Consider the following 27,830-nt stretch of genomic DNA (forward strand, 5'->3'; position numbering starts at 1 on the left):
TGGTATGACTGTTACCTCTTTCTTACTGTACCAGAGATCTCTGAGGCTCTGTTGGTAGTAGCATCAGTTGATTGCTCTTCTTATTCAAATGTGGATTTCTTGGATCGTGGTATGATGAGTGATTTTTATGTCCTGGACAATCTGGTTACTATGTTAGGAGATTATTCCCATTTAAATGTCATTTAGCAGGCAGTCACCCTGTTCAGGTTTAGCATGTTTATTTTAGCCTATGTTTGTGGGCTTTAGTTCCAATAACGATTTAATTTTTTACCCCATGCAGTCCTATTCTGGTCTGCTTTGTTCTACTTGTGCTGCTGGGGCTCCCATTCAGTTCCTATTTGGTGCTACCTGTAGAAAGCCTAGGAAAGGCACGTCTCTCAGCTGCTTAATGGTGCTAGATGACCTGCTGGGGTGTACGAGCAGAAGCTGCTGAGCCTGAGTCTATTTATACTGCTGAGTTGAGAGCAGGAAGATACAAAGCTTTGCCTTTGTCATTGTTGCAGGACTGGACTTCCCATTGATGCCCCAGTTGTGAAGCTGGGACACTCAGGGACTTTGCTGTTGCCAGCAGGTTCTGCCACCTACAGGTGACCTGGTTTTATAAATGCCCAGGCTTTGCTGCTGCCACTGCTGCAGTTGCATGGGACCACCAACCATACCCCCGGCATGCAGTGCAGTCTGAAACAGCCTGGGATGTTGCTACTGTGGCTACTGCCAACAGATCAGACCACTCATACAATGCTGTGGCATGGGGTAATGGCGGCCAAATGACCTTACTGCTACCATTATTTCTAGTGGATCATGCCCACCACACTTGGGTTGTAAAATGACAACTGGGCAGCTGGAGTTTTGCTGCTTTTGCCATTGCTGGCAGACTGGACCACTTGACAGGATCTGAGTCGAAGAGCAGGGACTGGGATAGCAATGGCTATATTATCACCACAGCTATACTGTCGCCACTGCTTCCAATGAACTGAATGATGTGTCAGAGCCTGTGTCCTGGAGTGCAGTTTGGGGAGTTTCACTAGATCTCTGGTGGGTCTACCTTTTCCCAATGTCTTTACTCAGACTCTATGCACTTGTCAAAACCCACAGATCTATACACCAAAAAAAAGTGTTCTGTACAAATTAAAATACAGTTCAACTAGGATATGGGGGGAACCAGCATACTGATGAATGATGTAACCACACTGAAGTAGTTGGGTAAAAAAGTACCTGACTTAGTAACTTTAGAAAACAGCTCTTTGACTGGATACTGTAAGGCTAAACACAGAAAGAACTATGTGTAAACAGTACACTCTAGCTGATAAATTTGTTTCTCAGAGTATGGGTTAGAAATTCTGAAACTACTTTATATGTATACTAGGGTTGAACAAAAAAGTAAATACATTACAGATAATGATAACCAGGTTTTTCATGGGCAAAGAAGTTACAAATAAACAAATACATTGATTACAAATAAATCCTGTGGCTCTGGATTTTTGTAAGATGTATTAGTATGAACTCATGGTTTTATTTTTTTAATGAAAATACAGATAAATAGATAGAGGAATATAGATGTTTATGGACAGATGGGCTATTATACATATATTTCCCATCTTTGTCTACTGAGAAGACCTAGAAGCAGTGAGTCTAGTAGCAGCAATAAGCATACCCCAACACCCAGATTTGGTTTATAAACACCATTCTCTAATAAAAGAAACAATGGTTCCCTGGAGATGTGGTAAACTCCAGGGTTGAGGCTGGGAAAATATAAGATGAACATGAAACATCTCATAGCACCAGAAAGAAAGGAAGTATTCAAAAAAGAAAAAAAAAAAAAAAAGCTAGATGCAAATATGAAGGATATAGGGGGCAACCTGAAAGAGTTCCCAATGGCCAAAGTGGGAACAAGCTTAGTAACAACAAAATAATAGCATTCAACTATTACTGAAAGAGTAAATCAATATTCAGGAGTCCAATATGAAATAAATATGATTGATGAATAAATACAAGGGGGGAAGAGGAAACTCTAAGTTTCAGAAGAGTTCACATGCATAAATGTAAAAGGAATGGAGGAAACAGAAAGTCACCATTAGAACAGCACTGTGAAAACTGCTGTAGAGAAGATCCACCACAGCATGCTAAATTTCATGAGGAAAAATTTAAGAAACACAGGATATGTGCAGTCTCAAAGGATCTCATCCGAAACACGTTTTATCTATAAAAACAAAAACAGTAACTTTACATGGGAGCAACCTGACAGAAGCCACCTTACCCACATCTCAAAGTTAACATGAGTAGTATTAAGGCATATCAACCACTTGGCATGATGCCCTAAGAAGGATGTATCACCTCTCAGGTGTTCTAACCCCAATCTAACTATGAGAAAACATCAGATATATCCAAACTGAAGGACATTCTACAAAACACCTGATCAATACTTTTCAAAAGCGTCAAGGTCATGGAAAGACAAGGAATCATTGAGAACACTTTACAGACTGGAAGAGACTGAGGAGACTCTGGAACTAAATGTAATGTGGGGGATGGGGGAAAGAGGTGAAGGGAATTAAAAGGTAGAAACTTCCAGTTATCAAAAAAAAAAGTCACGGGGATGAAAAGTACAGCAGAGGTAACATAGTCAATAATACTGTAATAATATCATGTGGTGACAGATGGTGACTACACTTACCATGGGGAGCACTGAGTAATTTATAGAATTGTCAAATCACTATGTTGTACACCTGAAACTAATATAAAACTGTATGTCAACTATATTTCGATAATAAATTTAAAAAAAAAATAAATCCAATGTGGGACCCTAGACTGAATCTTGGAACAGAACAGTAACATTAGTAGAAAGTCTAATGAACTCTGAGTGAAGTCTGAATGAAGCAATGTGATTTTCTTAGGTTTTGTTTTAAATCAATTTTATATTTTAATTTTTTTAAAGTAGGCTCTAAGCCTAACATGGGGCTCAAACTCAGGACCCCATGATCAAGAGTCACATGCTCAACTGACTGAGCCAGCCAGGTGCCCCTGTGATTTTCTTAGCTTTGGCAACTGAACTATGGTTATGCCAGATGTTAACATTAGGGGAAGCTGGCTGAAGAGCAATACAGGCCCATCCTATGTACTATCTCTGCCACTCTTTTGTTAAGACTAAAATAATTTCAGAGAGAGGCAAGATGGCAGAGGAGTAGCAAACTGAAATGACATCAGGTTCCAGGAGTTCAGATAGATAGGTATAAAACCATTCCGAACACCTACAAACTCAACAGGAGATAGAAGAGAAGAAGAGCAGAAATTCTAGGAAAGAAAACCTACCACTTTCTGAAGGAGAGGACATGCAGAGAAGTGAATCTGAAAAGATGGGAAGATAAGACTGCGAGGGGAGGGAACAGCTCCCGGCAAGCGGCGGCAAAGTGTGGCACAAAATCAGGACATTTAGAAGTCTGCTCTACTTAGGGACATCGCTCCACGGGCTAAGCAGGGGTGGAGCCCTCCTGGGGACAGTGTGGTCTCAGGTCCTGCAGGGTCACAGAAAGATCGGGGGTGTCTGAGTGTGGCAGAGCTACCAAGTATTAGAGCAAGGAAGCCAACTACAGAGACAGAGCCAAAGAGTGAGCTTTCAGATTGGGGTTACCTTAAACTGTGATCAAAGGCACACTGGGGACACTGCTCTTTGAGCAGGGACCCCACAAGCAGCAGATCCAGGGAGTCTCACCTTCCTGCTCCAGGAGCAGCAGCATGGCAGGAATCTGCTGGGTTTGGAGACTCCAGGCGGGGCCATGCACCAGAGACAGAAACCCTTAGTCACAGGCCAGGTGAGCTCAGAGTGCAGTCAGAGACCAGGGAGACAGGAGTGACTGACTGCTTGTCTCTGGGGGCACAATGAGGAATGGGGCCCCACGTTCTCAGCTCCTCTAGGCCGGAGATTGGAAGGCTGCCATTTTCATTCCCGTCCTCCAAAGTGGTATGGAAAGCAACAGGGAACAAAAGCTCTGAGAGTGAACCCGAGCACATTACTTAGCCCAGTCCCTGGCAAGGGCAGTGCAATTCTACCTCAGGCATTTGAGAATCACTCCAACAGGCCCCTCCCGCAGAAGATCAGCAGGAACAACCAACCAAGACCAAACTCACCGATCATGGTCTTTGAGAACAGTGGAACAGTGGAACTCCAGAGCTAGGGGAAAGCAATGCATAGATTTCATGGCTTTTCCCCCTTGATCCTTTAGTCTTGCAAAGTTATTTTTTTTTATTTTTTTCTTATTCTATTTCTTTAACTTTTCCTCTTTCCTCTTTTAACGTTTTTGAACTAGTTTATCTTCACAATACCTTTATAAAAATTTTTTTAAAACCTTCATTGTTATAGTCATATTTTATTCCTTCATTGTATTTAACCTTGTTTCTTATATACATATAGGTTTTTTTTTTTCTAAAAAATTTGGGATACATTCCTAATAGATCAAAATAGACCCTAATCTAACACATGGCTTTGTTCTACTCTCTAGCCATAGCACATTCCCTCCTCCTTTTTTTTTTCTTTTTCCAACCAACTTATCAATTCGTTTTTTAGAATTTTATTAAAATTTTCACTTTACAATCATATATCATCCCTTCATGTTTACCCTTACTTTTGTGTGTGTGTGTGTATGTATATGTATGTATGTATGTGTGTGTGTGTGTGTGTGTGTGTTTGTGTGTGTGTATATATATATATATGTTTTCCTTTCTTTTAAAATTTTGGAAGGTAGTTTCTTCTAAGAGACCAAAATACACCCAAAATCAAGTGGGTGGCTCTATTCTATTCACCAGTCTAATATATATATATGTGTGTGTGTGTGTGTGTGTGTGTGTATTATTTTTTATTTTTATTTCTTTTTTCCCTTTTCTTCTACCCCGGTTTTGGATCTTTTCTGATTTCATTAGTGTACATTTCTCTGGAGTCTTTGCCACCCTTCTAGTATTTTATTCTCTAGTTCATATATTCTTTTATTTTTTTAATTTTATTTTTTATAAACATATATTTTTATCCCCAGGGGTACAGGTCTGTGAATCGCCCAGTTTACATGCTTCACAACACTCACCATAGCACATACCCTCCCCAATGTCCATAACCCCATCCCCCCTTCTCCCAACCCCCCTCCCCCCATCAACCCTCAGTTTGTTTTGTGAGATTAAGAGTCACTTATGGTATGTCTCCCTCCCAATCCCATCTTGTTTCATTTACTCTTCTCCTACCCCCTTAACCCCCCATGTTGCATCTCCTCTCCCTCATATCAGGGAGATCATATGATAGTTGTCTTTCTCCGATTGACTTATTTCGCTAAGCATGATACCCTCGAGTTCCATCCACGTCGTCGCAAATGGCAAGATTTCATTTCTTTTGATGGCTGCATAGTATTCCATTGTGTATATAAACCACATCTTCTTTATCGATTCGTCTGTTGATGGACATCTAGGTTCTTTCCATAGTTTGGCTATTGTGGACATTGCTGCTATAAACATTCGGGTGCACGTGCCCCTTCGGATCACTACGTTTGTATCTTTAGGGTAAATACCCAGCAGTGCAATTGCTGGGTCATAGGGTAGTTCTATTTTCAACATTTTGAGGAACCTCCATGCTGTTTTCCAGAGTGGTTGCACCAGCTTGCATTCCCACCAACAGTGTAGGAGGGTTCCCCTTTCTCCGCATCCTCGCCAGCATCTGTCATTTCCTGACTTGTTAATTTTAGCCATTCTGACTGGTGTGAGGTGATATCTCATTGTGGTTTTGATTTGTATTTCCCTGATGCCGAGTGATGTGGAGCACTTTTTCATGTGTCTGTTGGCCATCTGGATGTCTTCTTTGCAGAAATGTCTGTTCATGTCTTCTGCCCATTTCTTGATTGGATTATTTGTTCTTTGGGTGTTGAGTTTGCTAAGTTCTTTATAGATTTTGGACACTAGCCCTTTTTCTGATATGTCATTTGCAAATATCTTCTCCCATTCTGTCAGTTGTCTTTTGGTTTTGTTAAATGTTTCCTTTGCTGTGCAAAAGCTTTTGATCTTGATAAAATCCCAATAGTTCATTTTTGCCCTTGCTTCCCTTGCCTTTGGCGATGTTCCTAGGAAGATGTTGCTGCGGCTGAGGTCGAAGAGGTTGCTGCCTGTGTTCTCCTCAAGGATTTTGATGGATTCCTATCTCACATTGAGGTCCTTCATCCATTTTGAGTCTATTTTCGTGTGTGGTGTAAGGAAATGATCCAATTTCATTTTTCTGCATGTGGCTGTCCAATTTCCCCAACACCATTTATTGAAGAGGCTGTCTTTTTTCCACTGGACATTCTTTCCTGCTTTGTCGAAGATGAGTTGACCATAGAGTTCAGGGTCTATTTCTGGACTCTATATTCTGTTCCATTGATCTATGTGTCTGTTTTTGTGCCAATACCATGCTGTCTTGATGATGACAGCTTTGTAATAGAGCTTGAAGTCCGGAATTGTGATGCCACCAACTTTGCCTTTCTTTTTCAATATTCCTTTGGCTATTCGAGGTCTTTTCTGGTTCCATATAAATTTTAGGATTATTTGTTCCATTTCTTTGAAAAAAATGGATGGTACTTTGATAGGAATTGCATTAAATGTGTAGATTGCTTTAGGTAGCATAGACATTTTCACAATATTTATTCTTCCAATCCAGGAGCATGGAACAGTTTTCCATTTCTTTGTGTCTTCCTCAATTTCTTTCAGGAGTACTTTAATTTTCTGTGTATAGATTCTTAGTCTCTTTGGTTAGGTTTATTCCTAGGTATCTTATAGTTTTGGGTGCAATTGTAAATGGGATGGACTCCTTAATTTCTCTTTCTTCTGTCTCATTGTTGGTATAGAGAAATGCAACTGATTTCTGTGCATTGATTTTATATCCTGACAATTTACAGAAATCCTGTACAAGTTCTAGCAGTTTTAGAGTGGAGTCTTTTGGGTTTTCCACATATAGTATCATATCATCTGCAAAGAGTGATAGTTTGACTTCTTCTTTGCCGATTTGGATGCATTTAATTTCCTTTTGTTGTCTGATTGCTGAGGCTAGGACTTCTAGTAGTATGTTGAATAGCAGTGGTGATAACGGACATCCCTGCTGTGTTCCTGACCTTAGCGGAAAAGCTTTCAGTTTTTCTCCATTGAGAATGATATTTGCGGTGGGTTTTTCATAGATGCCTTTGATAATATTGAGGTATATGCCCTCTATCCCTACACTTTGATGAGTTTTGATCAGGAAGGGATGCTGTACTTTGTCAAATGCTTTTTCAGCATGTATGGAGAGTATCATATGGTTCTTGTTCTTTCTTTTATTAATGTGTTGTATCACATTGATTGATTCGCGGATGTTGAACCAACCTTGCAGCCCTGGAATAAATCCCACTTGGTCGTGGTGAATAATCCTTTTAATGTACTGTTGAATCCTATTGGCTAGTAGTTTGGTGAGAATATTTGCATCTGTGTTCATCAAGGATATTGGTCTATAGTTCTCTTTTTTGATGGGATCCTTGTCTGGTTTTGGGATCAAGGTGATGCTGGCCTCATAAAATGAGTTTGGAAGTTTTCCTTCCATTTCAATTTTTGGAACAGTTTCAGGAGAATAGGAATTAGTTCTTCTTTAAATGTTTGGTAGAATTCCCCCGGGAAGCCGTCTGGCCCTGGGCTTTTGTTTGTTTGGAGATTTTTGATGACTGTTTCAATCTCCTTACAGCTTATGGGTCTGTTGCGGCTTTCTATTTCTTCCTGGTTCAGTTGTGGTAGTTTATATGTCTCTAGGAATGCATCCATTTCTTCCAAATTGTCAAATTTGTTGGCGTAGAGTTGCTCATAGTATGTTCTTATAATTGTCTGTATTTCTTTGGTGTTCGTTGTGATCTCTCCTCTTTCATTCATGATTTTATTTATTTGGGTCCTTTCTCTTTTCTTTTTGATATGTCTGGCCAGGGGTTTATCAATCTTATTAATTCTTTCAAAGAACCAGCTCCTAGTTTTGTTCATTTGTTCTATCATTTTTTTTTTTTTTTTTTGGTTTCTATTTCATTGATTTCTACTCTGATCTTTATGATTTCCCTCCTCCTGCTGGGTTTAGGGTTTCTTTCTTGTTCTTTCTCCAGTTCCTTTAGGTGTAGGGTTAGGTTGTGTACCCGAGACCTTTCTTGTTTCTTGAGAAAGGCTTGTACCGCTATATATTTTCCTCTCAGGACTGCCTTTGGTGTGTCCCACAGATTTTGAACCGTTGTGTTTTCATTATCATTTGTTTCCATGAATTTTTTCAATTCTTCTTTAATTTCCTGGTTGACCCATTCATTCTTTAGAAGGATGCTGTTTAGCCTCCATATATTTGGGTTCTTTCCAAATTTCCTCTTGTGATTGAGTTCTAGCTTCAGAACATTGTGGTCTGAAAATATACAGGGAATGATCCCAGTCTTTTGATACTAGTTGAGACCTGATTTAGGACCGAGGATGTGATCTATTCTGGAGAATGTTCCCTGTGCACTAGAGAAGAATGTGTATTCTGTTGCTTTGGGATGAAATGTTCTGAATATATCTGTGATGTCCATCTGGTCCAGTGTGTCACTTAAAGCCTTTATTTCCTTGTTGATCTTTTGCTTGGATGATCTGTCCATTTCAGTGAGGGGAGTGTTAAAGTCCCCTACTATTATTGCATTACTGTCAATGTGTTTCTTTGATTTTGTTATTAATTGGTTAGTATAGTTGGGTGCTCCCACGTTAGGGGCATAGATATTTAAAATTGTTAGATCTTCTTGTTGGACAGATCCTTTGAGTATGATATAGTGTCCTTCCTCATCTCTTATTATCGTCTTTGGCTTAAAATCTAATTGATCTGATATAAGGATTGCCACTCCTGCTTTCTTCTGATGTCCATTAGCATGGTAAATTCTTTTCCAACCCCTCACTTTAAATCTGGAGGTGTCTTCAGGTTTAAAATGAGTTTCTTGTAGGCAACATATAGATGGGTTTTGTTTTTTTATCCATTCTGATACCCTGTGTCTTTTGATTGGGGCATTTAGCCCATTAACATTCAGGGTAAGTATTGAGGGATATGAATTTAGTGCCATTGTATTGCCTGTAAGGTGACTGTTACTGTATATTGTCTCTTCCTTTCTGATCTACTACTTTTAGGGTCTCTCTTTGCTTAGAGGACCCCTTTCAATATTTCCTGTAGAGCTGGTTTGGTGTTTGCAAATTCTTTCAGTTTTTGTTTGTCCTGGAAGCTTTTAATCTCTCCTTCTATTTTCAATGATAGCCTAGCTGGATATAGTATTCTTGGCTGCATGTTTTTCTCCTTTAGTGCTCTGAATATATCATGCCAGCTCTTTCTGGCCTGCCAGGTCTCTGTGGATAAGTCCGCTGCCAATCTAATATTTTTACCATTGTATGTTACAGACTTCTTTTCCTGGGCTGCTTTCAGGATTTTCTCTTTGTCACTAAGACTTGTCAATTTTACTATTAGGGGTGTGGACCTATTCTTATTGACTTTGAGGGGGGTTCTCTGAACCTCCTGGATTTTGATGCTTGTTCCCTTTGCCATATTGGGGAAATTCTCTCCAATAATTCTCTCCAATATACCTTCTGCTCCCCTCTCTCTTTCTTCTTCTTCTGGAATCCCAATTATTCTAATGTTGTTTCGTCTTATGGTGTCACTTCTCTCTCGAATTCTCTCCTCGTGGTGCAGTAGCTGTTTGTCCCTCTTTTGCTCAGCTTCTTTATTCTCTGTCATTTGGTCTTCTATATCGCTAATTCTTTCTTCTGCCTCATTTATCCTAGCAGTGAGATCCTCCATTTTTGATTGCACCTCATTAATAGCTTTTTAAATTTCAACTTGGTTAGATTTTAGTTCTTTTATTTCTCCAGAAAGGGCTTTTATATCTCCCGAGAGGGTTTCTCTAATATCTTCCATGCCTTTCTCGAGCCCAGCTAGAACCGTTAGAATCATCATTCTGAACTCTAGATCTGACATATTACCAATGTCTATATTGATTAGGTCCCTAGCCTTTGGTACTGCCTCTTGTTCTTTTTTTTGTGGTGAATTTTTCCGCCTTGTCATTTTGTCCAGATAAGAGTATATGAAGGAGAAAGTAAAATACTAAAAGGGTGGCAACAACCCCAGGAAAATATGTTTTAACCAAATCAGAAGAGATACCAAATCATGAGGGGGGAGAGAAAGGGGATAAAAAGAGATTCAGAAAGAAAAAAAAAAAAAAGACACAATTAAAAAAGGAAAACGAATAAAGAAAAAATATAAAAAGGAAAAAATATATATATATTAGATAAACTAGTTAAAAAAGTTAAAAAAGAAAAGGGTAAAAGTTAAAAAAAAATTAGCAGAAGAGAAAAAAAAATGAAAGAGAAAAAAAAATTAACTGCAAGGCTAAGGAATCATGGGGAGAAAGCCATGAGTTCCGTGCTTTGCTTTCTCCTCCTCTGGAATTCCGCTGCTCTCCTTGGTATTGAAACTGCACTCCTTGGTAGGTGAACTTGGTCCTGGCTGGATTTCTTGTTGATCTTCTGGGGGAGGGGCCTGTTGTAGGATTCTTAAGTGTCTTTGCCCCAGGCGGAGTTGCACCGCCCTTACCAGGGGACGGGCTGAGTAATCCTCTCTGGTTTGCTTTCGGGAGCTTTTGTTCCCTGAGCGCTTTCCGTAGAGTCCTGGAGGATGGGAATGAAGATGGCGGCCTCCCAGTCTCCGGCCTGCAGGAGCCAAGAGGTCGGGGCCCCACTCTTCAGTGCGCCTCAGAGAACAGTGCCCAATTACTCCCGTCACCCTGGCCTCCAGCCACGTTCCGAGCTGACCAATCCTGTGACCAGTTCAAGGTAACCCCGAGCTTAGAGCTCACTCCTCGGCTCTGTCTCTGTAGCTGGCTTCCCCGTTCTAATACCTGTAAGCTCTGCGACACTCAGACACCCCGAGCCTTCTGTGACCCTGCGGGACCTGAGGCCACGCTGATCCCACGTGGGCTTCGGCCCGGTCAAGCCTTTGGAGCAATGTCCCTCAGCGGAACAGACTTTTAAAAGTCCTGATTTTGTGCTCCGTTGCTCCACCGCTTGCCGGGAGCTGACCCCTCCCCCAGCGGTCTATCTTCCCGTCGCTTTGGATTCACTTCTACGCCAGTCCTACCTTTCAGAAAGTGTTTGATTTTCTGTTTCTAGGATTGCTGTTCTTCTCTTTTATCTCCCGTTGGATTTGTAGGTGTTTGCAATCTTTAGAGAAGCTATCTAGCTGATCTCCTGCTACCTGAAGTAGTCTCAGCCTGCTACTTCTCCGCCATCTTGACTCCTCCCCTAGTTCATATATTCTTATCTGGATAAAATGACAAGGCGGAAAAACTCACCACAAAAAAATAAAGAACAAGAGGCAGTACTGAAGGCTAGGATCTAATCAATACGGACATTGGTACTATGTCACAACTAGAGTTCAGAACGACAATCCTCAAGGTGCTAGCTGGGCTCAAAAAAGGCATGGAAGATATTAGAGAAACCCTTTCTGGAGAAATAAAAGAACTAAAATCAAACCAAGTTGAAATAAAAAATAAAAATAAATAAAATATAAATATTTTATATATATAAATATAAATATAAAATAAAAATAAAAATGAAAAATAAAATAAAATAATTTAAAAAGCTATTCATGAGGTACAAGATAAAATGGAGGCTCTTATTGCTTGGATAAATGAAGCAGAAAGGAGAATTAGCGATACTGAAGACCAAATGATGGAGAATAAGGAAACTGAGCAAAAGAGAGACAACTACTGGATCATGAAGGGAGAATTCGAGAGATAAGTGATACCATAAGACAAAACAATATTAGAATAATTGGGATTCCAGAAGAAGAAGAAAGAGAGAGAGGGGCAGAAAGTATATTGGAGTGAATCACAGTAAAGAATTTCCCTAAGATGGCAAAGGGGACAAGCATCAAAATCCAGGAGGCACAGAGAAGCCCCCTCAAAATCAATAAAAATAGGCTCACACTCCATCATCTAATAGTAAAACTTACAAGTCCTAGTGACAAAGAGAAAATCCTGAAAGCTGCTCGGGACAAGAGGTCTATTACATACAATGGTAGAAACACTAGATGGTCAGCAGACTTATCCACAGAGACCTGGCAGGCCAGAAAGAATTGGCATGATATATTAAGAGCACTAAATGAGAAAAAAATGCAGCGAAGAATACTTTATCCAGCTAGGCTATCACTGAAAATAGTAGAGATAAAAAGCTTCCAGGACAAACAAAAATTTAAAAAATTTGCAAATACCAAACCAGCCCTACAGGAAATATTGAAAGGGGTCCTCTAAGCAATGAGAGAGTCAAAAAGTAATGCAGGCCATAAAGGAACAGAGACAATTTACAGTAACAGTCACCTTACCAGCAATACAATGGCACCAAATTCCTATCTTGCAATAGTTACCCTGAATGTAAATGGGATAAATGCCCCAATCAAAACACACAGGGTATCAGAATGGATAAAAAACCAAAACCCAATAATATGCTGTCTACAAGAAACTCATTTTAGACCCAAAGACACCTCCAGATTTAAAGTGAGGGGGTGGAAAACAATTTACCATGCTAATGGACATCAAAAGAAAGCTGGGGTGGCAATCTTTTTATCCGATAAATGAGATTTTAAGCCAAAAACTATAATAAGAAATGAGGAAGGACACTCTATCTTACTTGAAGGGTCTGTCCAACAAGAAGATCTAACAATTTTAAATACCTATGCCCCTAACATGGGAGCAGCCAACTATATAAACCAATTAATAACAAAATCAAAGAAAAACATCAACGATAATACAATAATAGTAGGGGACTTTAACACTCCCCTCACTGAAATGGATAGGTCATCCAAACAAAAGATCAACAAGGAAAAAAGGCCTTAAATGACACAGTGGACCAGATGGACATCACAGATATATTTAGAACATTCTATCCCAAAGCAACAGAATACACATTCTTCTCGAGTGAAACTGGAACAGTCTCCAGAATAGATCATACCCTAGGAAACAAATCAGGTCTTAACCAGTATCAAAAGATTCGGATCATTCCCTGCACATTTTCAGACCACAATGCTTCGAAACTAGAACTCAACCACAAGAGGAAAGTTGAAAAGAATGCAAACACATGGAGGCTAAATAGCATCCTAGTAAAGGATGAATGCGTCAACCAGGAAGTTAAAGAGAAATTTTTAAAAATTCATGGAAACAAATGAAAATGAAAACACAACTGTTTGAAATCTTAGGGACACAGTAAAGGCGGTCCTGAGAGGTAAGTATATAGCAATACAAACCTGTCTCAAGAAACAAGAAAGGTCTCAAATACACAACCTAACCCTACACCTAAAGGAGCTGGAGAAAGAACAGCAAAAAAAAGGGCCTAAACCCAGCAGAAGAAGAGAAATAATAAAGATCGGAGCAGAAATCAATGAAATAGAAACCAAAAGAAGAGTAGAGCAGATAAACAAAACTAGGAGCTGGTTCTTTGAAAGAATGAATAAGATTGATAAACCCCTAGCCAGACTTATCAAAAAGAGAAGAGAAAGGACCCAAATTAATAAAATCATGAATGAAAGAGGAGAGATCACAATCAACACCAAAGAAATACAAACAATTATAAGAACATATTTTGACCAACTATACACCAGCAAATTTGACAATCTGGAAGAAATGGATGCATTCCTAGAGACATATGAACTACCAAAACTGTACCAGGAAGACATAGAAAACCCGAACAGACCCATAACCAGTAAGGAGATTGAAGCAGTCATCCGAAATCTCCCAACAAACAAGAGACCACGGCCCGATGGCTTCCCAGGGGAATTCTACCAAACATTTAAAGAAGAATTAATACCTATTCTCCTGAAGCTGTTCCAAAAAATTGAAATGGAAGGAAAACTTCCTAATTCCTTTTATGAGGCCAACATTACCTTGATCCCAAAACCAGACAAAGACCCCACCAAAAAGGAGAATTACAGACCAATATCCTTGATGAACACAGATGCAAAAATTCTCTCAAAATACTAGCCAATTAAGATCCAACAGTACATTAAAATGATTATTCACCACGACCAAGTGGGATTTATTCCTGGGCTGCAAGGCTGGCTCAACATCTGCAAATCAATCATTGTGATACAATACATTAATAAAAGAAAGAACACGAACTGTATGATACTCTCAATAGATGCTGGAAAAGCATTTGACAAAGTACAGCATCCTTTCTTGATCAAAACTCTTCACAGTGTAGGGATAGAAGGTACATACCTCAATATCATCAAAGCCACCTATGGAAAACCCACAGCGAATATCATTCTCAATGGGGAAAAACTGAGAGCTTTTCTCCTAAGGTCAGGAACATGGCAGGGATGTCCACTATCAACACTGCTATTCACCATAGTCCTAGAAGTCCTAGCCTCAGCAATCAGACTACAAAAAGGAATAAAAGGAATCCTAATTGGCAAAGAATTCAAACTCTCCCTCTTTGCAAATGATATGATACTTTATGTGGAAAGCATAAAAGAGTACATTCCAAAACTGCTAGAACTCATACAGGAATTCAGCGACGTGTCAGGATATAAAATCAATGCACAGAAATCAGTTACATTTCTATACACCAACAGAAAGACAGAAGAAAGAGAAATTAAGGAATCAATCCCATTACAATTGCACCCAAAACCATAAGATACCTAGGAATAAATCTAACCAAAGAGGCAAGGAATCTGTACTCAGAAAACTATAAAGTACTCATGAAAGAAATTGAGGAAGACACAAAGAAATGGAAAAATGTGCTATGCTCATGGACTGGAAAAATACTGTGAAAATGTCTATGCTACCTAAAGCAATCTACATGTCTAAAGCAATCCTTATCAAAATACCATCAATTTTTTTCAAAGAAATGGAACAAATAATCCTAAAATTTATATGGAACCAGAAAAGACCCCAAATAGCCAGAGGAATGTTGAAAAAGAAAGCCAAAGTTGGTGGCATCACAATTCCAGACTTCAAGCTCCATTACAAAGCTGGCATCATCAAGACAGTATGCTATTGGTACAAAAACAGACACAAAGATCAGTGGAAAAGAACAGAGAGCCCAGAAATAGACCCTCAACTCTATGGTCAACTAATCTTCAACAAAGCACGAAAGAATGTCCAGTGGAAAAAAGAGTTTCTTCAACAAATGGTGTTGGGAAAACTGGACAGCCATATGCAGAAAATGAAACTGGACCATTTCCTTACACCACACACAAAAATATACTCAAAATGGAGGAAAGACCTCAATTTGAGATAGGAATCCATCAAAATCCTTGAGAAGAACACAGGCAGCAACTTCTTCGAACTCAGCCGCAGCAACTTCTTCCTAGGAACATTGCCAAAGGCAAGGGAAGCAAGGGCAAAAATGAACTATTGGGACTTCATCAAGATTAAAAGCTTTTGCACAGCAAAGGAAACAGTCAACAAAACCAAAAGACAACTGACAGAATGGGAGAAGATATTTGCAAATGACATATCAGATAAAGGGTTAGTATCCAATATCTATAAAGAACTTATCAAACTCAACACCCAAAGAACAAATAATCCAATCAAGAAATGGGCAGAGGACATGAACAGACATTTCTGCAAAGAAGACATCCAGATGGCCAACAGACACATTGAAAAAGTGCTCAACATCACTCAGCATCATGGAAATAGAAATCAAAACCACAATGAGATACCACCTCACACCAGCCAGAATGGCTAAAATTAACAAGTAAGGAAATGACAGATGTTGGAGAGAATGCGGAGAAAGGGGAACCCTCCTACACTCTTGGTAGGAATGCAAGCTGGTGCAGCCACTCTGGAAAACAACATGGAGGTTCCTCACAAAGTTGAAAATAGAGCTACCCTATGACCCAGCAATTGCACTACTGAGTGTATATCCTAAAGATACAAACGTGGTGCTCCGAAGGGGCACGTGCACCCAATGTTTATAGCAGCAATGTCCATAATAGCCAAACTATGGAAAGAACCTAGATGTCCACCAACAGATGAATGGATAAAGAAGATGTGGTATATATTTACAATGGAATACTAAGCCATCAAAAGAAATGAAATCTTGCCATTTGCAACGATGTGGATGGAACCAGGGGGTATTATACTGAGCGAAATAAGTCAATCAGAGAAAGACAATTATCATATGATCTCCCTGATACGAGGAATTTGAGAGGCAGAGTGGGGGGTTTAGAGGGAAGGGAAGGAAAAAATGAAACAAGATGGGATCGGGAGGGAGACAAACCATAAGAGACTCTTAATCTCATGCAACAAATGGAGGATTGCTGAGGGGAGGAGGGTGTGGAGAGGGTGTTTGGGTTATGGACATTGGGGAGGGCATGTGATAAGGTGAGTGCTGTGAAGTGTGTAACCCTGATGATTCACAAACTCGTACCCCTCGGGCAAATAATACATTATATGTTAATAAAAATAATTAAAAAAAAAACTAAAATGATTTCAAATTTAAAAGGTTAAAAAAAACACACCAAAAACTCCTTCAACATTTGGGCATCAGAAATGTAGCTCAGATGGTAAATAGTACAACTCTTCTCTCTGAGCCTCATCTTAATAGTCTTGTTGACAAGCCCACTGTTCAGGGAATGTTGAAAAGATGGTAGAAAAGCTAGGAGAAAGCCAGACTGAGAATCACAGGAAAGACAGTTAGGAGTTAATGCCTCCTGGTCCAGGAGCCTTGGGCCAGACCCTACCCCCAACTACTAGGCAGACTCTGTCCCAGCCTGTGCTCCTCTGACCTGCGTACTGGCTATGCCTCCTTGAGGAACTACCACTTCGACACCAGCACATGGCAGTGTCGGAACACCTGAGTGGTTAGTCCTGAATTCACTGGGTTGATTCCTGAGCCAAGCAAGTCAAAAGAATATAGAGAAATCTGGTCATCTTGAAAATAAATTTTGCACATTCAGTAAGCAAGAAAGAGACCTTCAGTGAAGATTTTTGAAGAGAACAGAATCACACTTTGAGTTTTAGTCATTTAGATGGCTGGTTCTATTCATTAGTGATTTTTGTATAAAGCAGCACCCATTAATGTTCTTATCTAATGATATTATGTATATAATATCTTGTCATAACAAACCCTAAATTAGTGGGCTCTGAATTAACTATTACATATGGTCTGTAAAAGGAGGGAGCATTTATCTCAAGTAACTTCACTGGTTAATCCTGGAAATGTATCAAATTGAATATGAATTGAATATTCTTTCCCAGGGTAAGGTAGCCAGTTAGATCAAGATCTTATAGGCATCATTATTTCCTATAGAATATACTTCTTCATTCTCCCGTTTTTTAAAAAACCAATCCCAAGGGAACTCTGGTACATCCCAATGACAGCACAAGCAATTTTCAATATTTAAGAAGACCCACTAGTGTCCATTCGTGGCTCCTTGTCAAATCTGGGACCTTTTTTTTTTTTAAGATTTTATTTATTTGACACAGAGAGAGAGATCACAAGTAGGCAGAGAGGCAGGCTGAGAAAGAGGGGGAAGCAGGCTCCATGCTGAGCAGAGAGTCAGATGTGGGGCTTGATCCCAGGACCCTGAGATCATGACCTGAGCCAAAGGCAGAAGCTTGACCCTCTGAGCCACCCAGGTGCCCCAAATCTGGGACTTAATTTAAACTCAGGTACTGAACTATTTTAAAGATGTCTGTGACCAACATCTGACTTTTTGAGAAGAGCCCTTAGTTTCAATTTTAGCATATCTCAAGTATCTGGAATGCTATATGGTTCTGGAAAAGTAACTTTTAAAAAATTTAAGAAAAGTTCAAGACAAGAAAAAAATTTAAGGAAAGGAAATTCCTTCCTAGTAGTCTGTGTAAATGCCAAGAGGGGTAGCTTTAAAGTTCTCCAAGTAAAAGGCAGGCCTGAGAATGTATCTTGCTGCTGCCCTCTCTCTCTAGCTTCTTCCAGTTCACTACTTTGGAAAAAATCCATAGTTAAAAATAGCTGCAATACACTATTTGAAACAATAATGAGGTTTCAGAAAGATCAAATCTGAAGGTTCTAGTACAAAAAAAATAAATTTTGAAATTTATCTTCATAAAGGGACTAAGATCTGAGCCAAGAGCAGCTCTGGAAAAGGTGTGTTATGAACAAAGTCTTATCTAAATGTTAAGATGGTGACTCATGAGTTTAGATTAATGTGACCATTGTAAAGAAAAGGAGTGTGTGAAACCCTGCCATCTTGACACCCAGAGCCCTTTGTCAAGAGTTTCCATGGCATGGGGCGCCTGGGTGGCTCAGTGGGTTAAAGCCTCTGCCTTCGGCTCTGGTTGTGATCCCAGGGTCCTGGGATCGAGCCCCACATTGCGCTCTCTGCTCAGCAGGGAGCCTGCTTCCTCCTCTCTCCCTGCCTGCCTCTCTGCCCACTTGTGGTCTTTGTCTGTCAAATAAATAAATAAAATCTTAAAAAAAAAAAAAAAAAGAATTTCCATGGCATGATTAACTCAGTAGGTGATCAAGTCAGGCTTCTTCCCCTAGACCCAGCCTCCATCTTTCTTACCTGAATGTCTCTAACCCAGGACTGAGCCCCCCGTAAATTATCTTCATTGACTTCAACAAGTTTTTCCTGCCAAGCAACTGCTTGGGCATCAAACTGCACAAAATTGAATTTCCTTTTATATTTCAGCTGTTCCTGTAAGAGAATTATTATTTAACCATAACACCACTCAGATGTAAGATAAGGTTAGGACAGGTCATAGTTTGATAAATTTTAATCATGATGATATCTATTTTCAGTTCTGGAAGCTAAAAATTACATTTTAAAGAGAAAATCTTTTCTAATACAAAAAACATTTAAACAAAATTTACACAGTTTGGAGTACACCTTTACAAATGTATATATGTATGAATATGTTATATATGTCACACACATGCATAAGTTTTTCTATACAATATAACATTAAATGTTGTTGTCTTTAATAGTAGCATTGATGGTATACCACATACTTCCAGTAAATGGAACCTGCTTAAGGAAGAGAAATCCAAAATGGTGTCATCACTTCACTAATCATGTTTCGTGAAGGCTTTATTTGGTTACACATCTATTCACTTGCCTTCTACCAGCCCATATTTCTCCAACAGAGGTTTAACAAATTAAAACCTGTATTTTGGCCTTGTGAACATCCTCCACAATGATCTTCTGTGGTAACACTCCCATCAATACCACTAATTAGTGACAGCACCAGGGTACCCATCTGGAGGTGTGGGGAATCGGAGTGAGGAAAGCAGTCTGCTTCAGGTCACACTGTTCAGAGGCAGCACAGATGGAGTAAGACCTGGAAGCTCTTAACCGCCAGCCTGCACTCCTCCCACACATCAGTTTTTTGGGGCCACTGCATGCAACACCACTAATAAATACTGGAGATTAAAATAAAAATGCTGTGGTGACAGAGCATCTGGGAAACAATGGAGATGTGTGCACACCACAGGTTTCAGGACAGAGGAAACGTGAAGCAGTGGACACTGAAACTTCCTAGCAACCCACAGGTTATAGAAAGGACCATGCTGCAGGACGGGTCTGCTTGCAAAGAACTGATGATTCTCTAAGTGGCAAAAGGGAGCTTTTCTTTAAAGGGGCTCTCCTGTAGATGTCTGGGTGCCGATCTCACCTGTGCACCTCTCATAACCACTGCAGGTGAAGGCTGCTGTGGATGTGTTCATGACACAAAGGTCCCCAAACCCATGCACCTGACAACCCCATCTAACCTCTATAAACTGGATGATCTTGTCCTTCACCAAGTCCAGTTTGCTCTTCATTGAGTGAGATGTATCAATGAGGACATAGATGCAATCACTGGGTACTTTTCCAAAGAGGAATTGACTTCTATCCTGTAGCCACTTAATCCTACACAAGAAAAAGGTTGGAAGTGAATTTTTAGAGCCTGCGGGCAGTATCGGCATCTTCCTAAGAACCTAATAATACATCTATAGAGGTCAAGCTGTGCTATATTGCCTATGCACAATCTTCTGTGAGTGGATTACTCACTTGGAGGGTTTTCTGTGGAAAATCCTATATTTGGGCTGGCTCCCTGATCACCAGCCGCCTCTACTTCTCCATCATCAATCCAAAACAGCTAGGAAAATCAACAGGACAGAAAAATAAATCCAATACTGGGTTCCAAAGCCAAAAATAAACTACTTCCTGTCATCTGATAGTTTAAATCCCTCAGCTATGACTTCAGACCATTTGTTCTTTCAACTCTGCTGACTACAGTCAAGTTAGTCATGTCAGCACATTCCTGAAACTTCACTGAAGCTTTTGGACAATATTAAGCAACCCCAGATCCCTCTAATAACTAAGCATCAGACAGTTGTATGAGCAGGACTACTTCTGTGATTGGGACTGAGGCACCCACAACAGGATGTAAATTAAGTTCACATCCTCAGCCAAGACCAGGAGGAGGGGGCAGGGCAAATGAAAAAAAATATTTGAAACTGACTTCAGACTTTACCAAGGCTAGGCAACTACAATTTATAGGGCAAAATACTGAAGGAGAGGTTGCTGTATAGAAGCAGAGAGAGTGGAGAGGGATGGAGAAAGAGAGTAAAAAAAGGGGAAGAGAATGGGCTCTGGCCATCTGCAGAGAGAGTCCTAAAGATTTTGGCTAAGTAATGATCAGGGCATGCATGTGAAGAAACTCTGAAAGCTAAGGAACAAATCACCATAACAGTAAGTAGATCAACACCTCAGAGTTAACACAGGGTTACTTCATGTTCCAAACAACCAGAGTGGGAAACCTCCTTAATACATGGGACATTAAGTCCTCATAGGGGTACTGCTTTAGTAGTAGAACCAAATTAGCCCTGGACTAAAGGCTGCCCTAGACCTTACTAGCTCTTAAAAGTAGCCCCAGTGATTCCAAGAAACATAACTGCATCATAGGACATGTATTTTAAAATACAGCAAAACTCAGTACCCAAGAACTTCAAATTCAAAATGTCTGCATTCCAGTAAAAAATTACCAGCCATGTAAAGAAGCAGGAAAATATGACCCATAACCAGAAGAAAAACAGATCAACAGAAAAAGACCCTAAAATAACACAAATGCTGGAATTAGTAGAAAGGGATGTTACACAGCTATTATAAACACAATCTGTATGTTCAGCAAAGTAAAGTATAAGCAGAACAAGGACAGAAATGGAAAATACAGAGATGCACAATTACCAAAATGAAAAATACACTACATGGTATTAACAGACACTACACTAGCAGATCAGGGAACCTTAAGACAGACATTGTAATAGGAAGCAATTTAAAATGAAACACAGAGGAAAAAAAGCCTTAAAAAAAAAAACCACAGAGAATAAGCAACACATGGAACAATAGCAAGGAGTCCAACATATATATAGATAGAAAAGATGGAAGAAGAAAGACGGACACAGAAAAAATATTTGGAGAAATATGGCCAAATGTTCCCAATTTTGGTAAAACAATAAACCCATATATACAAGCTCAAAGAACCTAAACAGAAGAAAAATGAAAAAATAAAATCCACCAACGCATACCATAATATATAATTTGAAATCCAACAATAAAGATAAAAAAAGCACCCAGGGACAACATAAAAATAATAGTTTTCATCACAAATCAAGCAAGCCAAAGGACAATGAAGAAATATTTTCAAAGTACTGAAATTATAAAACTGTAAACCCACAATTCTATATAAAGCAAAACAAAAAAACTCTTTCAAAACAGGAAGTAAATTAGAGTCTTTCAGACTAAAATACTTGAGGTAATTTATTACCAACAGACCTCCATTAGGATCTATACAAAACAATAAAGAGCCGCAGAAATATCAAATATGTGGACAAATACAAAATACATTAATTCTCATTTTAAGTCTATTTATATGACAGTTGATTGTTTATAATGTATTATGGGTTTATCACATATGGAAATAAAGTGTAGGACAACAAAAGAAAAGACAGAAGAGGCAATGGAAGTTGTAAGATTTTTATGATACAGATGAAGTGAAATATTATTTCAAAGTAGACTGTGGCAAGTTAAAGGTATACTATAAATGCTAAAGCTATCATACACACAACAAAACAAAACAAAACAAAGAGAGAGAGTTATAAGCTAACAGACAAGATTAAATGCAATCATAAAAAATGCTCCAACAAAAGAAGGTAGAAGAGTACAAAGGTAACAAAGAATAGGTAAGACAAAAAACAAATAGCAAGATCTTAGATTTAAATCCAACCAAATAAATAATCACATTAAATGGAAATGATCTTTTTTTTTTTTAAGATTTTATTTTTTTTATTTGACAGAGAAAGAGAGAGTGAGAGGGGCAGAGGGAGAAGCAGACTCCCTGCCGAGCAGGGAGACCAATGCGGGGCTCGCTCCCAGGACCCTGGGATCATGACCAGAGCTGAAAGTAGATGCTTAATTGACTGAGCCACCCAAGCGCCCCAATGGAAATGATCTTAATACTCCAATCAAAAGGCAGAGATTAGAAACAGCTATTATCAAAATGACAAGATATAATAAGTGTTGGCCAGGATGTGGAGAAAAGGGAACCCCTCATGCATGTTGGTGAGATGTAAATTGGTACAGCTACTGTGGAAAAGAGTATGGAGGTTTCTCAAAAATTAAAAATAGAAGGGGCGCCTGGGTGGCACAGTTGGCTAAGCATGCAACTCTTGGTTTTCGCTCAGGTCATGATCTCAGGGTCATGAGATCAAGCCCTATGTCGGACTCCATGCTCAGCATGGAGTCTGCCTGAGATTCTCTCTCTTTCTTTCTCTGTCCCTCATGCTTGTGCATGCTCTCTCTAAAATAAATAAACAAATAAATATTAAGAAAAAAATAGAAAAACCACACAATCCAGAATTCTGCTTCTGGGTACTTATCCAAAAAAGAAAACACTAACTCGAAAAGATATATGCACCCCTGTTTGTTTACTGCAGCATTATTTACAATAGCCAATATAGGGAAACAACCCAAGTATCCATTAATAGATGAATGGATAAAGAAGATGTGACATATCTATATATATAATTCAGCCATAAGAAAGAATGAAATCTTGCCATTTTCAATGCATGAACCTTGAAGGCAATATACTAAGTGAGGTAAGTCAGAGAAAGACATCATCTTTCTTATATGTGGGATCTAAAGAAAATAAAATGAAAACAAAAAATGAGTTCATAGATACAAAGAACAAGCAGATTGGTGGTTGCAAGAGGCAAGTTGGGAAAAATGGCTGAAGAGGACCAAACGATAAAAAGAAACAAATGAAAACAAACCCAACAGGGGCTTGGGGAATAAATGGTAGCTTTTAGAATATTTTATCTCTAGTATTTAAAATTTTGTGATGATGTATCCTGGATGGGTCTTTATTACCCACTTCCTAGACATTCCTGGCAACTTTCTTTTGGTTTGGAAACACTGGTCTTATGAGATCTCCCCTTCATTTTTTGTATGTCCATAAGCTGTCTATTTGTATGTATGCATGTATGCTAACGTCAACCCTAGAATGCTTGTGTTCTGCTTTTTGAGAGACTGCCTTCATCTTCCAACTTTTCACTGAATAGGTTTTTTTAAAAAGATTTTATTTATTTATTTATTTGTCGGGGCGGGGGCACAAGCAGAGGGAGCAGCAGGTGGGAGAGGCAGGCTTCCCACTGAGCAAGGAGCCTGATATGGGACTCAATCCCAGGACTCTGGGATCATAACCTGAGCTGAAGACAGATGCTTAGCCAACGAAGCCACCCAGGTGAATACACTATTCAGTATACACTGAATAGTGTATTCTGGCTATCATGTTTTGAAGAGCTCTTAAAATTCTTAATATCTATCATCTCTATCTATCTGTCTACATAACAGTCTTTTCCAACTTGAGTGTGGTATTCTCGATCTTTCTGAGAAGATTAATAGGTTAGTTTCCTCCAGTGTTGTTGTTTTTTTTTTTAACTCCCTACATTATCTTTGTTTGCTTGTCTATTTGTTTCTGAGAACCATATGGAGTTCTAAAAAAAAAGGCAGAGGTGGTGAGATTGGATTTACAGAACAATACCCATATATCTATATCTATCTATCTATCTCTCTCTATATATATTCAGTCTATAAGAAACCTATTTCAATATAAGACACAACAAACAGGTAAAGATTTTTTAAAAATGGAAAAAAGATAAAACATGCACAAAATGATCAAAAGCAAGTTGTAGTGGCTCTATTGATGTTGGACAAAGCAGATTTCACGACAAGGAATACTGCCAGAGATAAAAAGGGACATTTTAGGAGCTGCTTCATCAAGAGGACATGATAACCCTAAATGTCATGCACCTAGTAACAGAGTTAAAAATTACATGAAGAAAGAAAAATGATAGAATTGAAAAAAGAATGGGCAAATCCACAACCACAGCTAGAGATTTTAAACACTCTTTTCTCAACAATTTGTAGAACAATTCAATAAGAAATCAGTAATAATATAGAAGACCGAAATAAACTATCAGCCAACTTCAACTGAAATATTTATAGTACACTCCACCCAACAAAAGCAGAACGTGTAGCTTTTCTTCATATTCTGGGTCACAAAACAGGTCTCTATAAGAACTGAAATCATATGGTATCTCTCTGTCCATAGAGAAATGAAAAGCTATCAGGAAAATCCACAAGTACTTGAAGAGTAAACATATTTCTAAATAATGTTTGCTTAAAGAAGAAATTATAAGGGATAGTTTAGGTCCAAAAAAAAAAAAAAAAAAAAAAGAAAGAAAGAAAGAAAAGAAATTATAAGGGAAATTCAAAAATGTTTTTAAGTGAATAATTTGTGAGAGGCAGCTAAAGCAATATCAGAAGAAAATTTAAATGCTTATATTAGAAAGAAAGGTCTCAAATCAGTCATCCATCTTAAGAAACTTAAACCCAAAGTAATGAAAAAGAAGGAAATAAGAAAGTGGCACAGAAAGTTAAAACTATACAGAGGAAAAAACCCACTGAAACCAGAAGCTGGTTTTTTGAAAAGATCACTAAAATGGATAACCTCCAGCAGACTGAAAATAAAGATGACAGCAGTTACTAACATCAATTCTACAAAATGAGAAGAAATTGAATACATAATTAAAAACCTCCCCACAAAGACTTCCGGAAAACAGAAGAGGGGAGAGAATTTCCCAACAACCCTTGACACTTGGCGGGTGGAGAAGGACAAAGAGACCTGGCAGGGACTGAATGGAGTGTTTTTTTAAACAGTATTCTTTTTCCCAGGTCTGAAATACAAACTACTCTCCCAGAAGTCAGCCCCAAAACCATTAGCAGAGAAGACTCCAGACCCAAGGATTATTTGTTCTGAGTTACCCATCACCAGCTGGATTTTGAGAAACTGGGGCTCTAAAGAGTTCATAGAAGAGCAGACAGGGATCTGCTACTGGTGATTTTGTAACAGAAAACATGGAAGGATGGAGGGAACTCTCGTTTTTAAGTGACTACTGCAGGCTGGATACTAGTCTATACTCATTAGATTTGGTATCTAATTAAACCACAGAGCAATTTATAAATGGCACTATTATTCCCACTTTAAAAAGGAAGAAACTGATGTGTAAAGACATTAAGTAACTCGCCCAGGGTCACACAGCAAGTGGCAGAGCTGGTATTAGAATCCAGTTCTATCTGACCTCAGAGGCCATGCACCTAAATGGATTTGATCTTGGTGGTGTAAGCTGTCCTCTGGCAGCAGGGAGGTGAAAGCATCAAGTTAGATCATCCGCATGGGGCTGAAGCGGAGGTCACAGCATTAGTAGGTCAGATGCATTAGCACTGGAAGACTTTAAGAACCAGCAGTGTTGCGAGGGAGTCCGTGAAGTTATTTTTAGCTGCATATACATTATTCCATTGTATTCACACATCTCACATTGTTAAAAGTTGTGTTGAAGTGCAATATCCAAGAATACAGAGGACAGGTGTGATACAATCTGCAGTATACCTATGGCCCACAAAAAATGCAAGACATCAGCGGAAGCATTCCTTAGCCTCCTATAGTGATGTGCAACCAACATAACCACCTTGTTTGCTGTTTTTAAGAGTCTGTACCGGCACCAAGGCAGCTTGGAATAGGATCCAAACATCCCCCTTTATGGCTAACAACAAGGCCACCAGCAAGCCATCAATCAGATGGCAACCCTGACTGAGCAATGTTAACTGGCTGTTTCTCATGGTTAAGCTTTTACAAAGAGATCAAGCAGATTTGAATTTCAAGAGAGACTAAACCACTTGTACCCTCCTGCAAATATACCAACCTTCTCTGAATCTGGGCAAGGACCATGTGGATTCTCTCACTGTACCATGTACACTTCTCCTTGGTAATACAGACGTGGACCAAGCTCCCATCCTTCCAGGGAGCATGGACAAATCTACGGCAGTATTTCGCATGGACTGTCTTCTTGTTGGTCTCCTAAGGAAAAGACAAAGGACAGAAGCCACTCAGACCATTCAGAGTCATCTCCAGATGGTACCCCATATTTCTGCCTTATTTATTTAGTTCTTAGCACTCACTCCCATGGTAAAATCATTCAACTGTTGGCTCAACAAAACATGTACTGGGGCTGCTCTATGTGGAGACCTGTGTCAGATATCGGCATCATGGTCAGAAAGACAGTGCAATCCCATCTGGGGCTCAGAGAAGATGTTTCCAGCAGGGAACCACATGCTCGCTCTCGCTCTCTCTCTCTCTCTCTCTCTCCCTCACACACACACACACACACACACACACACACACACACAAACACACACAGTTAGAAAGGCAGAGTACTAGATGCTGGGTTGAGACAATAATACCTGGGCAATCTGGGAAAGATGAAAGCATCCTCATGGACTAGAAGGTCAGGAGGACTATCTAGAGGAGGTGGGACTTGAGATTTACAGAAAGCATCTTTCCATCATTATTCCCAGCCCCAAATGAAGAAAGGTAGCCAAGAACCCCCATTCCACACCTAGCGCCCTCTACTGGTACATACAAAACTGGTCTGAGGACGATGGCTTCCCACAGAGAGCTCACACAACTGATTTATGAGTTTATCAAGCATGACTCCAAGCCACTAGCAATACAGTCTTGTAAGCAGCAGCAATATATTCCATAAACAAAAACCAAAATTCCCGCCTTTGTGGAACTCACATTACAGGGGAAGAGCCAGATAATAAACAATTATACAGCAGGTCAGATGATGACAAATGCTATGGAAGACAAGAGAGAACAGGGGATGGGAGGATGAAGAAGTTAAAACCTGAAAAAATAAAGCCCTAAAAAGAAGAATAAATATGAACAGAGACCATCAGGAACAAGGAGTGCGACCGTATGGAGTCTGGGAGGAAGTCTGAGGACACAGCAAGTACAAAAGCTCTGAGGTTAGAATAAGAGTCTGCCTGGCATGTCTGTAAAAGTTTAGGAAGGCTGATGCAGTTGAAACACAATGAGCTAAGGTAAGGAGTTAGATGAAGCTAGAGTAGTATGAGGAGGAGGGCCAGAAGCAGACTACATAAAGTCCAGTTGCTAGTGGAAGTGACTGGCTTCTCCTCTGAGTGAAAAAGGAACTACCCAAGGGCTTTAACATGAGAAGTGACATATATTTTCAAATTAAGATATGACTGACATATAACATTACACATACAATATGATTTGATATATGCCTATAGTGCAAAATGATTACCACAATTAATTTAGGTAACACCACCACAGAGTCACAAATTTTTTTCTTGTGATGATCTATATATTTAAGATCTACCCTCTTAGACAAGTGACACGATTTATAGTTTTAAGTTTTATTTATAATTTTTAAAC

General features: G+C 39.3%; 1 protein-coding gene across 1 annotated transcript in view; it reads right to left on the reverse strand.

Moving 5' to 3' along the window:
- VWA3B (von Willebrand factor A domain containing 3B) overlaps window positions 1–27,830 on the reverse strand; it is a 235,846-nt gene that overhangs the window by 115,418 nt on the left and 92,598 nt on the right. Inside the window, 3 exon segments of the mRNA XM_047746614.1 lie at window positions 18,554–18,685; window positions 19,759–19,897; window positions 26,293–26,447. Of these exon segments, the coding sequence (XP_047602570.1) occupies window positions 18,554–18,685; window positions 19,759–19,897; window positions 26,293–26,447 (426 nt within the window).

This window comes from Lutra lutra, chromosome 9 (assembly GCF_902655055.1).
Source record: "Lutra lutra chromosome 9, mLutLut1.2, whole genome shotgun sequence".
In the NCBI taxonomy this organism is placed as follows: Eukaryota; Metazoa; Chordata; class Mammalia; order Carnivora; family Mustelidae; genus Lutra; species Lutra lutra.